Source organism: Drosophila yakuba, chromosome 3L, assembly GCF_016746365.2.
Source record: "Drosophila yakuba strain Tai18E2 chromosome 3L, Prin_Dyak_Tai18E2_2.1, whole genome shotgun sequence".
Taxonomy (NCBI): Eukaryota; Metazoa; Arthropoda; class Insecta; order Diptera; family Drosophilidae; genus Drosophila; species Drosophila yakuba.
Window position 1 is genome coordinate 15562035 of NC_052529.2, and position 12544 is coordinate 15574578.

The window sequence follows — 12544 nt, forward strand, 5'->3', positions numbered from 1 at the left end:
GCAGCTTTTCAAAGATTGTGAAATAAATCGAACTGGGGCAAAGTTATTTATTTAACGCTTTAAATTTCATGCTTTGGTCATGCGATTTCGATTTCCTCATTTTTTACAAGGTCTGGAGAACATTTGAGGTCTTTCGTGTAACCATTTGGTGAGGGCTTGAAAGAATATTTAATTATCAGTTTAAAAATCAAAGCTCTTTGATAACTTACTCCATTTTGAGCCAACTATTACTGGACATGACGCGTGCAAAAGATCCTCGTTAGGCTGCATTCTGTGATCCAGGTTTCGCCAAACCAAAGCGCTGCCTTTTTGGGGCCAAATTGTAAGGTTTAAGTGTAGAAAAACGAAGGCACCACCTTGAGCCACATCGTTCATCTGAAATTTTAGGTTTAAAATAATCAAAAGTACAAAAATTTCATTGAGGAAAGAGATATAATATTATAAAATCATAATTCCTTATCGTTTTACTTACAAAAAACATAATGCTCGTTAAGCGATCGCCCAGTTCCGCCTAAAAGATACGAATATTTTATCATCGATTCATTTGTGTATGCATACAGCATACCGTTTGATCCTGCGATTCTAAGTTGTCAGTATGATAATACCTAAACCCACAGATACCATAGTTGTCTATCTGAAAATCAGTGTCCTCTTTCACGTCCTCTCCCGTCATGTCCTTTATTCGTAGGTTTAGAGGGCTGTGGTAATCCTCACTAATTTTGGCAAGCTTTAGGTTATGGTCTTCAGCGTGAAGAATTCGCAAGGGACTCTTTAGTGAAGGCAGTGAAATATTTTTGACTTTTGAGATCTCGCTGTCATAGATAACATCATGATACAAAACTATATGCGGCTTCAAACTAAGCGTTTCCACTTTCAGAGGAGCAATCCTAAGCAAATCTGACGTATGCTTTTCGTAGTGACAGCTAAGATTTTTCCTGGTATGCGAAACTCTTAGACAACCAGTGACATCGAACCATGTTGACTTGGTAAACTAGCATACAAAACTCATGAGGTTTCCTAAATATTTACACAAAAATAAAGCTTACCGTGGGATCAGGAACATCAATTTTTCCCATCTCATAAACGTCTTTGCGAAGCGTCCAGAGATTAGCGTCTAAATCAGCTACGTCCCGGAGAAGATTAAATGCGGTTTTCCGAAAACCTTTTTTGGAAAAATGATTTATCTAGTAATTTGTTGGTGCCACAAAACCATCATACCTTTTCTTATCAAAACTGAGGTGTAATTTTTGTATAAATCAGACAGGCTAAAACCAAATACTTCCCTGTAGATTAGGCCATCTCGATCGTCATCGTAGAGCTCTACAGCAGTTTTATACCACTTTAGAGCATACTTATCGAAATTATAACTCTGACACGCGTTGGCCAAAGCCATGCAATTAAGTGTTGTTAAACTGGCACTGTAAACAAGAACTTGTATATAACCTGATAAGAAAATAAGCTCACCACCCACTTGTATTGTTGCCCCATTAGTAATCCCTTGGCTATGTCGCTTGGCTGTAGATTGTAGAATTCTTGAAGTGAAATGATCCCATTGATGGCATCATTGAGATCCTCATCGGTGGGCTGTGCTACGTCCAAGCCATTTTCAATAGATTCAAGGTTTTCCAAGCCAGGTTGATTCAACATTAATAGCTCAATCTGGGTCCAGTCCTCGTGTAGTCGTCGAATAAGGGAAAATGCGTTCAGGGGATGAGCAACGAACTCTTCGGGGTTCCTCCTGGATATCTCTCGCTTGGATTGCACTTCTTGCAGGAAACTGAAAGTTGGATACACTGAGATAAAATATATTTACAGCTCTTACCACCACCTCTCTATTTCATCGATTTTATTCTTCAGGGCTGCTGTGTAGCTCTCCATCTCGCTGATGAAAAAACCCTCCATATCCACAAGCCATTTCATTCCAGCTATAGACTTTGCGGAGTCAATCGTCATTTCAGAGAGGCCCCCTGGAAGACCAAGGGAAGTTAGGCAGATTGATAGGATCATTAACATGTTTATTTCAGATGGGAGTACATACTGACTAACTATTTTCCGGTCATAAGAACCATATACATTTCGTGTTAAGGTGTACGAAATTCATTTGTCAGGGAGTTACCCACAGTTTAATGGTTGTATACACTTTTTAAGTTCGACATCATAGACCCGGAAAAGAAACTATTTTCATTTTGCGATACCAGAATCATTTAACAAGATTTCACGATTTTTAGGAAAATTATTTATTTTACCAAGAAATAAAGTTTATCTTTAAAAACTTGGGTTTACACACATTAAATGCTTGAAGCATAACTAATTTGTTATTCGCTCTCAACTAGTGTTTTGTTCTAATGCCGTGTTACAGCCATGTGTTTACATACTTTTATTAAGTGCTATATTGTTAAGTAATGAGGAATCAATAGAACCATCAAGGATAACCCATTGGGTTAATAAGTAATATTGTGCATGAAAAGTTATTAAGAAAATAATTAATTGTCACAGTGCCTTGGAGTTGATGGCCTCCCAATTAGTAACTACGGCATCGGGAAACATTTATATGAGCATAAGGACTCTTCATACAAACTGGATTACGACTTCTTGAGTTCTTTATATGAGCATAAGGACTCTTCAGACAAACTGGATTACGACTTCTTTATTTCTGATAGTCTCAAGATATACCCGTAATGCTGTGAATGTGAAGTGAATAAAATCTATATACAACATTTTTAAGATATGTCTTAAAGTGTTTCTAAAAATAATACTCTAATAATAGTTTTTATACAGTATTTTTCCATATTTTTCAACCATGATGCATTACAAATGAAGTCTGATTGACTAAATATAAACGGTATGGTTTGCTCTGCAATCTTCAGTTTAAACACGTTAATGCCTTAACTAGAATGTTGCTTCTTTTTCTAGTTGTAACTGCCTGCCTTGGTTTTCAAGTTAAGGGCGAGGTTGTATCCGCTCCAGACTCATATGGCTTTGCAATATCCTCGGAGGCCCAGTTGTCGTTGCTCAAGTTGAAAGAAACACAAGTCAACAATCTTCAGAGCTATAAAAAAGTTCTAAAAATACACTTACAGAAAATTAAGCGGTACGTTCAGGAAATAAGTAAGTTATAATTATCTAATTGTATTGCATTACAGAGCCATAAGGCACTCTGAAGATCTGCTGAAAACGACGACCAATTTTCATAGTAACTTAATTTTTGGATATAAGGTTCTGAGGCACATTTACAATGATTGGCCCCAGTATTTCAGACTATTGAAGAAAGATCTAGGCAGTGAGGAGATTGCGGTTTCTCAGAAGTTATTAACACAGCAACCAACTTCTGTGGACTTTGAAGAATCAATGGGTGCAATGCGTAGACTTCAAACCGTATACGATTTGGACTCCTACGCCATGGCAGAAGGCTTTATAGATGACAAAGATAAGAAGTAAGAAATACATCATGCACATATCGTGAAAAATACATTATTTAAAATATTTTCAGCATTAGAAGCTGGAGAACTGATGAGTGTCTAATACTCGGTCTGATGTATCTATTCCTAGGACACTACAATCAATCGGAGAAGTGGTTGCAATTGGCTCTCTATTACTACGGGGATTATCTCAGTCCAGAGGAGCTTAAAATGAAACTTTGGAACTACCCGAACCTGCTGGAAGCCCTGGTGGAGGCCAACAAGGGACTTGGTAATTTTCGTCGTTAAAAAGAAAGTGTATAAATCTAACAACAAATTATTCTTAGGTCGTTATTCGGAAGCTAAAAAGTATGCGAACGAGCTGCTCTTAATTAATCCCAATCACACTTACATGTTGACACAGCTGCCAAAGCTGAAATATTTGCAATCAAATCCGATTAAACTCACGAAACCAAAGAAATATTTCAAACTCCAGAAGGCAATATGTTCAAAACGCTATAGGAGGAAATCGGGAGTCCTTGTATGTCACTATGTGGATTGGACACCATTCCTGAAACTGGCACCCTTAAAAATGGAGGAGTTGTCCATGAAACCACATATAAGTATTTTTTACGGATTCCTTGGTCCAAAGGATATTGAAGTTTTAAAGAATGTATCCCGACCAAAACTTCAACGAAACGAGCATTTATCGGCGAATTGCAGTTGTAAAATCGGAAATCTTTTCAGTTCTTCACATGATGTTGTACGCAAAGTAAATGAATTGATCTTAGATATTACTGGATTTCCATCGAAGGGAAATGAAATGGTAGAAGTCATAAATTATGGTATTGCTGGCAACTACAATCCCGATGACACTGCGCAGCCCAGGAAACACAACAAAGCAAATGCTTTCATATTTGTTAGTATATTAATTGTTAGTTTATAATATTTATATAATTATTTTCTTTATAATATTTAGTTGGGCAATGCTGGAAAGGGCGGAGAAATAGTTTTCCCTTCTCGCGATCTAAAAATCAGACCTCGAAAGGGTTCGATGATAGTTTGGGAGAATCTCAAAAAGAGTGTTATTTACCATCAGTGTCCCATTTTGAAGGGAAACTTGTGGGGTAAGTGTGCATGGAATTTATTTATTTTTTCCTTAAATCATTTTTATATTTTTCTTGCAGTGGCTAACAAAGTGTTAAACTGACGTTTGTGCTTCATAATTTATGTACTTTTGCAGTTCTTGAATTATTACTATTATGTGCTACACATATTTTACATTAATATGGATTTCACACAACGAATACGTACACTTTTCGATTTACAAAATATATTTTCTTATTTAGTAAAATACTTATTAATTTAGAATACAATCTTATAAAGAAGAAAGTGTGATAATGGATAAACGATTTCGAGAATTTTGTTGTGTGAAGAGTGTGTGAAAGCTTCATATATTTTTTGTATACCTAGGATCATTATTATCTTGATTGCCTTTCGGTGATATATTTCCAAAGCAAACATGTGGTGCTTTCGTACTGGGGCCAACTTTTAATGTGTCTACCATAAACAATTGGAATGGCTCGAGTGCCATATATGTTATGTTCGACTGAATTATAATGACGTGACACTTAAACCATAAAAATGGCAAATTTACACTTGTGTTCTTCGGCGATTGGGAGTGTGTCCAATGAATGAATGGATGGATTTATACGACCTCTGCATGTGCGTCTGAGCTCTTGGAGCTGATTCTCATTCCCATTCGCATTCGGAATCTTGGATTCTTGGGCCGCAGCTGGCTGCCTTTGTCTTTGTCTGCCTCGATTTTCGTTGCAATCAATTCCCCTTGAGTAAACAAATCACTTAGGGTTTCAGTCTGAGTCGAGATGAGCTGACGTATGACTGCCAGACCGTGGAAAATCAAATGTACAAGCATGTGATAATCATATGCGGATTAAAATGCTTTTGCCGAACAATCTTTGGCATTAAAAAGCAATTTATGCTAATAACCTCCATTTGACGAGTCCTCAATTTGGCATTTGTTTGCTGTCTTGTTTTCAGGATATCCCTCCTTTCAGACATTCCCTTTATATTCTCACATACTCGTACGTTGTAATCCCAACGTTAATCACATATAAGGCCTGGCAAAAATTAATTTTCATCTTTGGCTTTTGATTGCCTGGCATGTTTTGTAGCGCTCTATTTGGATTTGATTTCGACATTTTCATTCATTCATATTTGCGGGTATTAAAATGTATACATTCGCATGGATGGCTTACTATATATGGTATCCCATCCGTTGATCTGCGCCACTGCACGCAATCTGTATTCATGAAAACGAAGCTGGAGAATTTCCGTGGTTGGCTGGACTTGTTGTCCATTCGGCTATTGTGAAAAATGAAAAAGCTCTCTGTATTACAACCAGAAGCTGTTGTATTAAAATTAACTGTGATACGGCATGTACCTGAAAATCTTTTATGTAGCTGATAGAAAAAAAAACCAGCAGAAAAACATAACATAACATAATTTCGTTAGCACGAACATATTCCGTAATTTTTAAGCAGCTTACACAGAAAATGTTGGATTGAATCTCTTGATTTAAATCAATGAAAAGCTTGTTCACAGAGAACTCACTTACTGCAATCCCGAGCAATTGTCCTGACTTACACCCCCAACAAACCAGACAAAATAATCATTTGAATTCGAGCATTTCAAGGTTAAGCACTGCCAAGTCTGCCAAGTCGCGATTGATGTTAAACCTTATCTTCTCTGTCATTCATACGATTCACACACGATTCACATGCGATTCCCTCCTCCAATCCTCCAGTCCATTGTTCCTTCGCAGTCAGGCAGAAGAACCTGGAAGATTGGGACCTGGCTCCTTGCTTAAATGATTATTTTTATATTAAAGCAGGAGCTGCTTTGCTGGCCGAAATTCCTTTGCGTTTGGCACTAACACTGAGAAGTATTTCTGATGCTTTTCAAAAATAGTTCGTTTTTGAATTGACAAAGTGTTGGAGATAGCTATTTTGATTTTATTTGACATGTAACATACTGGAAGCCTTATTAACGGAATTCAGATTATTATATCTTAAATATTATTTAACAAATTGAAAACACTTCCTAAATTTTGTTCACAATTTGAAGATCGTTTTTTCCAGTGCACAATATCCCAAAGTGTGCGGTAAGCATTTATTGTGTAGGAAAACTGTTTTCATTGTGTATAACAATTGATTTCGATTTCAACTGTGGATGTGCGCTCGTCTTTGAATGGCAACTGAGAAACGAGTATGTGAAAATGGAAATAGAATGAAATACCCGCCCCATCGTCTGAAGGGAGGTGCCACTACTCACTCATCTTAAGTCTGCATCTTGCGAGGCGCTTCATTTACTTTATATCTTTTGTCTGCTCCTTATGTGCACATGGCAACAATTTGAATGAGCTGGTGTAGTCTTAGTTGCCTCTTTTTGGGGTAGCTGCATTTTTATGGTGCTACATCAAATGTTTCTGACTGTTCTATTATTTATTGTATATTGTATGGCTACTTGATGAACATTTTGCCGAAAAACGTTTTATGGGCTCACGGGCTATGGTCTATGGGCTTCCAATTCGGAGTAGGCCGCCTTTTGCCCTCCTCAAGCGGACTATCAATCATTCTACTGTGCACTTGAAATAATAACCGACCTACTGTTAATAAAATACCCCAGCATTCATAGTACTCTTGTTCTTAAATAGACACCCGTTTGATGTTTGAGCAAAAAGGAATCCTTTAAAATGCGACGACTTATCATAGCATACTTTTGGGAACCCTTAGAAGTGATTTCACCATTAAATTCAATGTATTATTGCCACTGCTGGTAGAAATAGTGGACCATTTTTCGAGGTGCAACGTTCGCAGACATTTATGAAGTGTCTACAAAGTGTTTTAGCCTCCGGTCTCGACCAAATCCACTTGTCACAACCTGTTGGTCCATCGTTTATTGTACACTGGCTGCTCAAAATGGCGGAACTAATGTGCCGCCGTATTTGAATTATTATTACAAGGCTTTCGGATGGGGGAGTGACGGCTATAATGAGTCACAAACACACACAAAGTGCAAGGAATGGCCCCGCGTAAATTGCGTATGATTTATATACTTTGGCTTGGCCAGCGATTTTGACGAGGGACGGCATGTCATTTCACTTTGTAATTTATAACCGAAACATAACCGAGAACGAAAAATCGATTTGCGATATGCGATCCGACAGTCTAGGCGTTGTGAGAAATGGCCTTAAAGCTAAAGTCCTGTTTGGCCGACCATATTCTGCACTTGCTGTCCTGTCGATTGCCGTCTGGGCTATCAAAACAATGACCAATGTCTGGCCGAAAAGCGGTTGGGCAGTTTTTTGAGACGGTTTTTTACACGCCTCTAAATACTCTTACTACTTAGTTTATATGGTTCAAAAACAAGCCCAACATTTCGATGCATAAATAAGATTTGTTACGTTTTGGCTATAAACTTAATACTCGGTCGTTATTTTAATAATCGAAACAAACTTTTTGGTAAACATGTCAAATTTAGTTTAACAGTTTATTATAATCTAAAACTAAATACATAAGGTTTTTGCTATGGAGGTAAAAGAACAACATAAAACAGAATTGTACTGAAATGAAAGGAATTTAAAGCATTTTGAAATTTTTAAATATGTAGGAATTTATTAATGTTCGCGTACAATATTTTATGAGGATAAGTCTAAACATAATGTGTATATAGTGGGTTTTACAAAGTTCTTTTGAATCATAACTCTCTTAACTTGTTCTTTTCTCTGTCAGAAAAGAACCGGTGGTCTACAGAGTATCAAGTCTTTTGTTTGGCATTCAAATGGCGATCTGGGTTGCCATAAAATTTATACCAAATTTGCCGTGTAAAGTATTGGACTTCTGGCGATAATTTAGTTGTTTGTCTTTGCCACTGCTCCATGAATTATGGATGCCCCCTGAAACGCATTCCTATCCTGGCGAGTCCTGGACTTCTTGTTGCGTGCTGAATTTAAAATGGGACCGCATTCCTGGGACGCTTGTTGTGTGCCTCGTTGGCTATCCAATCGACATTGGTCGTCGTCCTGGAGTACTTCCAGACCAATTTGCAGGATCCCTCGTCTGGCATTGTGTCCTGTGTAGCCACGCGCCGTTCTAATTTTCCACATAATCCAATTTTCACGTGTTGACTTACGTGTTGTGACACTTGAGTTTGGTCCTTGGGGAAATGTATTCTGGTGCAGACCTGATATAGTAGATGTTGTCTGGAGTCTTTAACGTTCATAAACTTTTTTTAAGGATTTTAGAACCTTTGTCCTTGCAAATAAATTTGGTAGATCTTACGCTTGTAAAAACCAAATATTTTGTGAGTTTTCATTCACTTTTCTACTTTTAAGGTTTTATTAAAGGATACGTTCTACACATCACATACACATATATGCATAATCATGAACTACATTTTATTGGGTTAAATTACAATATTGACGTGTATGTAAATATATAATATGTTTTTTCGCTGTTATAGTATTTAGCACAATCATATACATAATTAACAATTATGTCCAAATGAGTTTTACACTATTTTATTCAATTACACTCCCTTTAAACCGTTGGCTAATTAGAAAGGAATTTCAATAGGTTTTTGATTATTGCCTATATCTGGAAATTTTTTGTTGGCTCTTTGCCATTCGAATATAATTGCAATAAGTGGCTTGAGTTGCGATGTGTTAATATTCGAGAAAATGTTTTTGTTTAACTTTTTTGGTTGTGATTTTTTGCGCTTCTTTTTCATGGAAAAGCAGAAACTGTACAATTGTTCACACATTATTGTCAAAGCCAATCCGTCACTTCAACAAGTGAATGCTGCCTAAAGGGTTATTACTCGAAACAAAATTGTTCTAAATTAAGTAGTATTAAAACGCTAAGGGGAATAAGTATATATCTATATTTTAGGGTAACATTGTAACAGAATGTCTGCATCTAATCATGAAGGCAAGAGGTCTAAATATCCAAGATTATTGGAAATGTATGTGCCTGGAAACACTATCGCTGCTAAAAACAGATTATACCTAATAAACCGTAGTAAGTTTATGACCGCGCAGCTGTTGTTATACTCGATGATTAGAACAACTTAGCCCATAATTATATGACGGATTAGGTAAAGGGGAAATCCACATGCAGATGTTGTCCCTCCAAGGAATTTACCTGCACGGACTACCTGTTACCCTGTAGTACTAGTTTGTATATAAGCCAGGCCGGCGAAGAGAAGGACATCAGTGAGCAACTGAATCCTGTCATAGACACATCTCAGTGCATTCGCAGCAAATTCAAAGAGTAATCTTCTTTGGGTCCTAAAAACAGTCAATCGTCTTAAAAACTATATCCACCATCACTTCACGTTCAATTTTCGAAACCAGAAGTTCCATATCGCAATCATGTTCGACGAGCCCATCTCCAGCTTCGTGTTCACCAACGAGGAGACCACGCAGACCTTCCACCACCAGTGGTTTGCCCAGGGCCAGTTACACGAATGTGCCACCTGCTACAGCTCCATCGACGCAGATGAGCCGCCCTCCCAGCATTGGCTGCGTGGAGGAGAAGCTTCACAGGGCCTTCAGCTCACAAAGCAGCAGCAGGCCGTCCTGGACATCATCGAGGCCCGCCAGATCGAGACCTTCTTCTTCTGCGACGAGAGCTCCAAGGACAAGCTGGAACACTTCATGGGGGAGACCTGTGCAAGAGGAATCCCCGAGCTACTCCGCTGGATGTTTCAGAACAACACCGTGGCCGTGGAGTTCAATCTAGCCTGCTATGTGAACGCCATGGACCAGGTGCTGATCTTCCAGAGCGGCTCGCTGAGGGTGGACCACCACTACGACGTAGACGAATCCGTGGGCGTGGTCTACGAGATGCTGATGCAGAGGATCGAAAACTACCTCAACTGCAGCAGCGAGTACGGGATGGCAGAGTGCAGCATCACCAGGCTGAAGGTTCAGGTAAAGAGGATTAGGGTGGATGCGGAGGACTCGTCCTCTTTTGCTCTACCCCTACAGCTGCAAGAGGATGAGGGGCTGACCACCACTACCGGCTGCTCCACCAGCGAGTCGGAGCTTGCCAGCCTGCGCTCCGCCTACCTGAAGCACTTCCGCGAGTGCAACGGCTACTTCCCGCCCAACATGCGCGTCAATCTCTACGGACTGCAGCAGTGCAAAACCACCAAGGAGCTGTATGTGGTGCCCTACCATATCAGCGAAACCCTCCAGCAGCTGCCCAACAAGAACTTCCTCATCCTGAACAACATCATGGGTCAGTTCCAGCGGCTCCACGAGCTCTCCACCCCAGTCAATTCCATCGAAAGGGACCAGACCAGCTCGCCGCTGAAGGAACTGCACTGCCGGAGGTGTCGCACCCAGTTCTCACGACGCAGCAAACTGCACATCCACCAGAAGCTGCGCTGCGGCCAGGACTTCTCCGTGGACAGCATGCACGCGGACATCGTGGAGATCTACGAGCAGTGCCTGCCCATCTCAAGGAGCGTCTTCCAGCACGCCTGCTACGGTATCACCAAGCCCAAGACCGTGATGCGGAAGGGTCAGTTTGTGCCCATCGAGTGCGACTGGCGCAGCGAGAGCTCCGTGAAGGTCCAGCACGGCCCGTGTGTCGTCATCAGCAACGCCCAGCACAGTAGTCCTTCTAAATTTTATTAAATAAACGATATATTTTAAGCTCCAAATTAATTCTTTTTTTCTTACCATGGGGTAATCAATGAAACAATTCCTTAACTCAAGTAGATTGAAATCGAACTCCACATAATGGAGGCTACAATAATTGCTAATAATTTTTATTATTAGGTGTGTATTTATACGAAAATTTGGAAAATAAAGGGATATACTTATTTCCTTGATATGTCTCCGTTTGAACTTCAAAATCTCAGGAACTGTACCATAAGATCTAGAAAGTTGGAAAAGACTAAGCCGTCCAAATGGTATTTTTGTACATGATACTATATAATGAGTATCAGAATTCCGCTGCATTTATATTTTATTTCATAAGGGGTTGATTTGGATAAATTTAAGATACATTTTCTACTTGTTTTTTATCTATCGGTGGAATGTTGAAAGTCTTAAGAAATATATACAAATACAAAAAAAATTTTTCGTTACAAAAAATTCGAGCAGTGTTATTTACTGAGGTTTCTTTAGATCTCGAATATGGCCAAATCGACTTGTGTAGTGATCCTGATCAAGAATATATGTACTTTGAAGCATTGGAAATGCTACCTTCTACCTAACATAAACCCACCATATTTCTTAATCACTTGATTATTGTTATTCTTTTTGAAACTGATTATTTAATATGGACTTAAATCATTAAAAATTGAATTTAATTTTAATCGTAAATATTTTTACTATGAGCTTGTGCTTAAAAATTGATTATTTAGAGATTGTATATAAAAGCATTTGTAATTTTTGGTTGACGTTGACAAAAATATTTGAATTTGTTAGGCGTTCATTTATTTAAAAAAAAATTAGTTCAGTCTTCATTTAAATTTAATTTTAATTCAAAAACCAAATTTCATAATGTTACAAAAGTAACTTAAAAAGTTATAAGCAAGAAACGGAAAAATTACACTAACAAATGTTCTTTTGATTAGATAAAATTAGATAAATTTCTGTAAATTGCGGGTGATGTTTACACTTGCCGGTAAGAAAAGTACTGCTCCGTGTTCTTGGGAATTTATATCCTCTTGTAAAATATTTTTTCCCTTTAGTGTGCGATCTTTACTAAATCATACCTTGTTATTTACTTGTAAAAAAGGATACTAAATTCGTTGAAAAGTATGTAACAGGCAGAAGGAAGTCTTTCTGGCCATAAAAAATAAATATAATTTTGACCAGGATCTATAGTCGGATCTAAAGTTTCTAAATGTTGACACGCCCACTCCTGCCACACCCACGCCAACAACTGCCTCGCCAACACCTTTGAAATTAGCCCATACATTAATAATAGATAATAGTACTAAATAATCGTGCTCTCGCCCATTTTAACTCCCATATCGACTAAATAGGATTATAAATTATATTATTAGGTTTGGCTTTGCGTATAAATACCGCCTATTATTAAAAA

The 12544-nt window shown here is 38.3% G+C and overlaps 3 protein-coding genes across 3 annotated transcripts; 2 read left to right on the plus strand and 1 right to left on the minus strand.

Moving 5' to 3' along the window:
- Positions 1–32: 32 nt before the first annotated feature.
- LOC6534212 (prolyl 4-hydroxylase subunit alpha-1) lies at positions 33–2044 on the minus strand. The gene is made up of 8 exons (XM_002094858.4): positions 1829–2044; positions 1472–1777; positions 1219–1418; positions 1047–1162; positions 566–991; positions 473–511; positions 210–375; positions 33–155 (listed from the first exon to the last, which is right to left on the minus strand). The coding sequence occupies exons 1-8, from the start codon at positions 2011–2013 to the stop codon at positions 97–99; spliced, it is 1497 nt and encodes a 498-aa protein (XP_002094894.3). The 5' UTR covers positions 2014–2044; the 3' UTR covers positions 33–96.
- An 815-nt stretch (positions 2045–2859) lies between these two features.
- LOC6534213 (prolyl 4-hydroxylase subunit alpha-1) lies at positions 2860–4807 on the plus strand. Its single transcript, XM_002094859.4, has 6 exons — positions 2860–3091; positions 3144–3434; positions 3491–3690; positions 3746–4317; positions 4378–4525; positions 4586–4807. The coding sequence occupies exons 1-6, from the start codon at positions 2895–2897 to the stop codon at positions 4606–4608; spliced, it is 1431 nt and encodes a 476-aa protein (XP_002094895.2). The 5' UTR covers positions 2860–2894; the 3' UTR covers positions 4609–4807.
- A 4871-nt stretch (positions 4808–9678) lies between these two features.
- Positions 9679–11150, plus strand: LOC6534214 (protein terminus). Its single transcript, XM_002094860.3, has one exon. It carries the CDS (start codon positions 9853–9855, stop codon positions 11122–11124), a length of 1272 nt encoding a protein of 423 aa, XP_002094896.1. The 5' UTR covers positions 9679–9852; the 3' UTR covers positions 11125–11150.
- Positions 11151–12544: the final 1394 nt, after the last annotated feature.

Coding starts and splice junctions, on each gene's coding strand:
- LOC6534212 (XM_002094858.4), bottom strand. CDS start 2,013: ATGTTAATGATCCTATCAATCTGCCTAACTTCCCTTGGTCTTCCAGGG. Junction 992..1,046: donor TTGATGTTCCTGATCCCACG/GTAAGCTTTATT, acceptor TTTGTATGCTAG/TTTACCAAGTCAACATGGTT. Junction 376..472: donor TAACGAGCATTATGTTTTTT/GTAAGTAAAACG, acceptor CTAAAATTTCAG/ATGAACGATGTGGCTCAAGG.
- LOC6534213 (XM_002094859.4), top strand. CDS start 2,895: ATGTTGCTTCTTTTTCTAGTTGTAACTGCCTGCCTTGGTTTTCAAGTT. Junction 4,318..4,377: donor AAGCAAATGCTTTCATATTT/GTTAGTATATTA, acceptor TATAATATTTAG/TTGGGCAATGCTGGAAAGGG. Junction 4,526..4,585: donor TTTGAAGGGAAACTTGTGGG/GTAAGTGTGCAT, acceptor TTTTTCTTGCAG/TGGCTAACAAAGTGTTAAAC.
- LOC6534214 (XM_002094860.3), top strand. CDS start 9,853: ATGTTCGACGAGCCCATCTCCAGCTTCGTGTTCACCAACGAGGAGACC.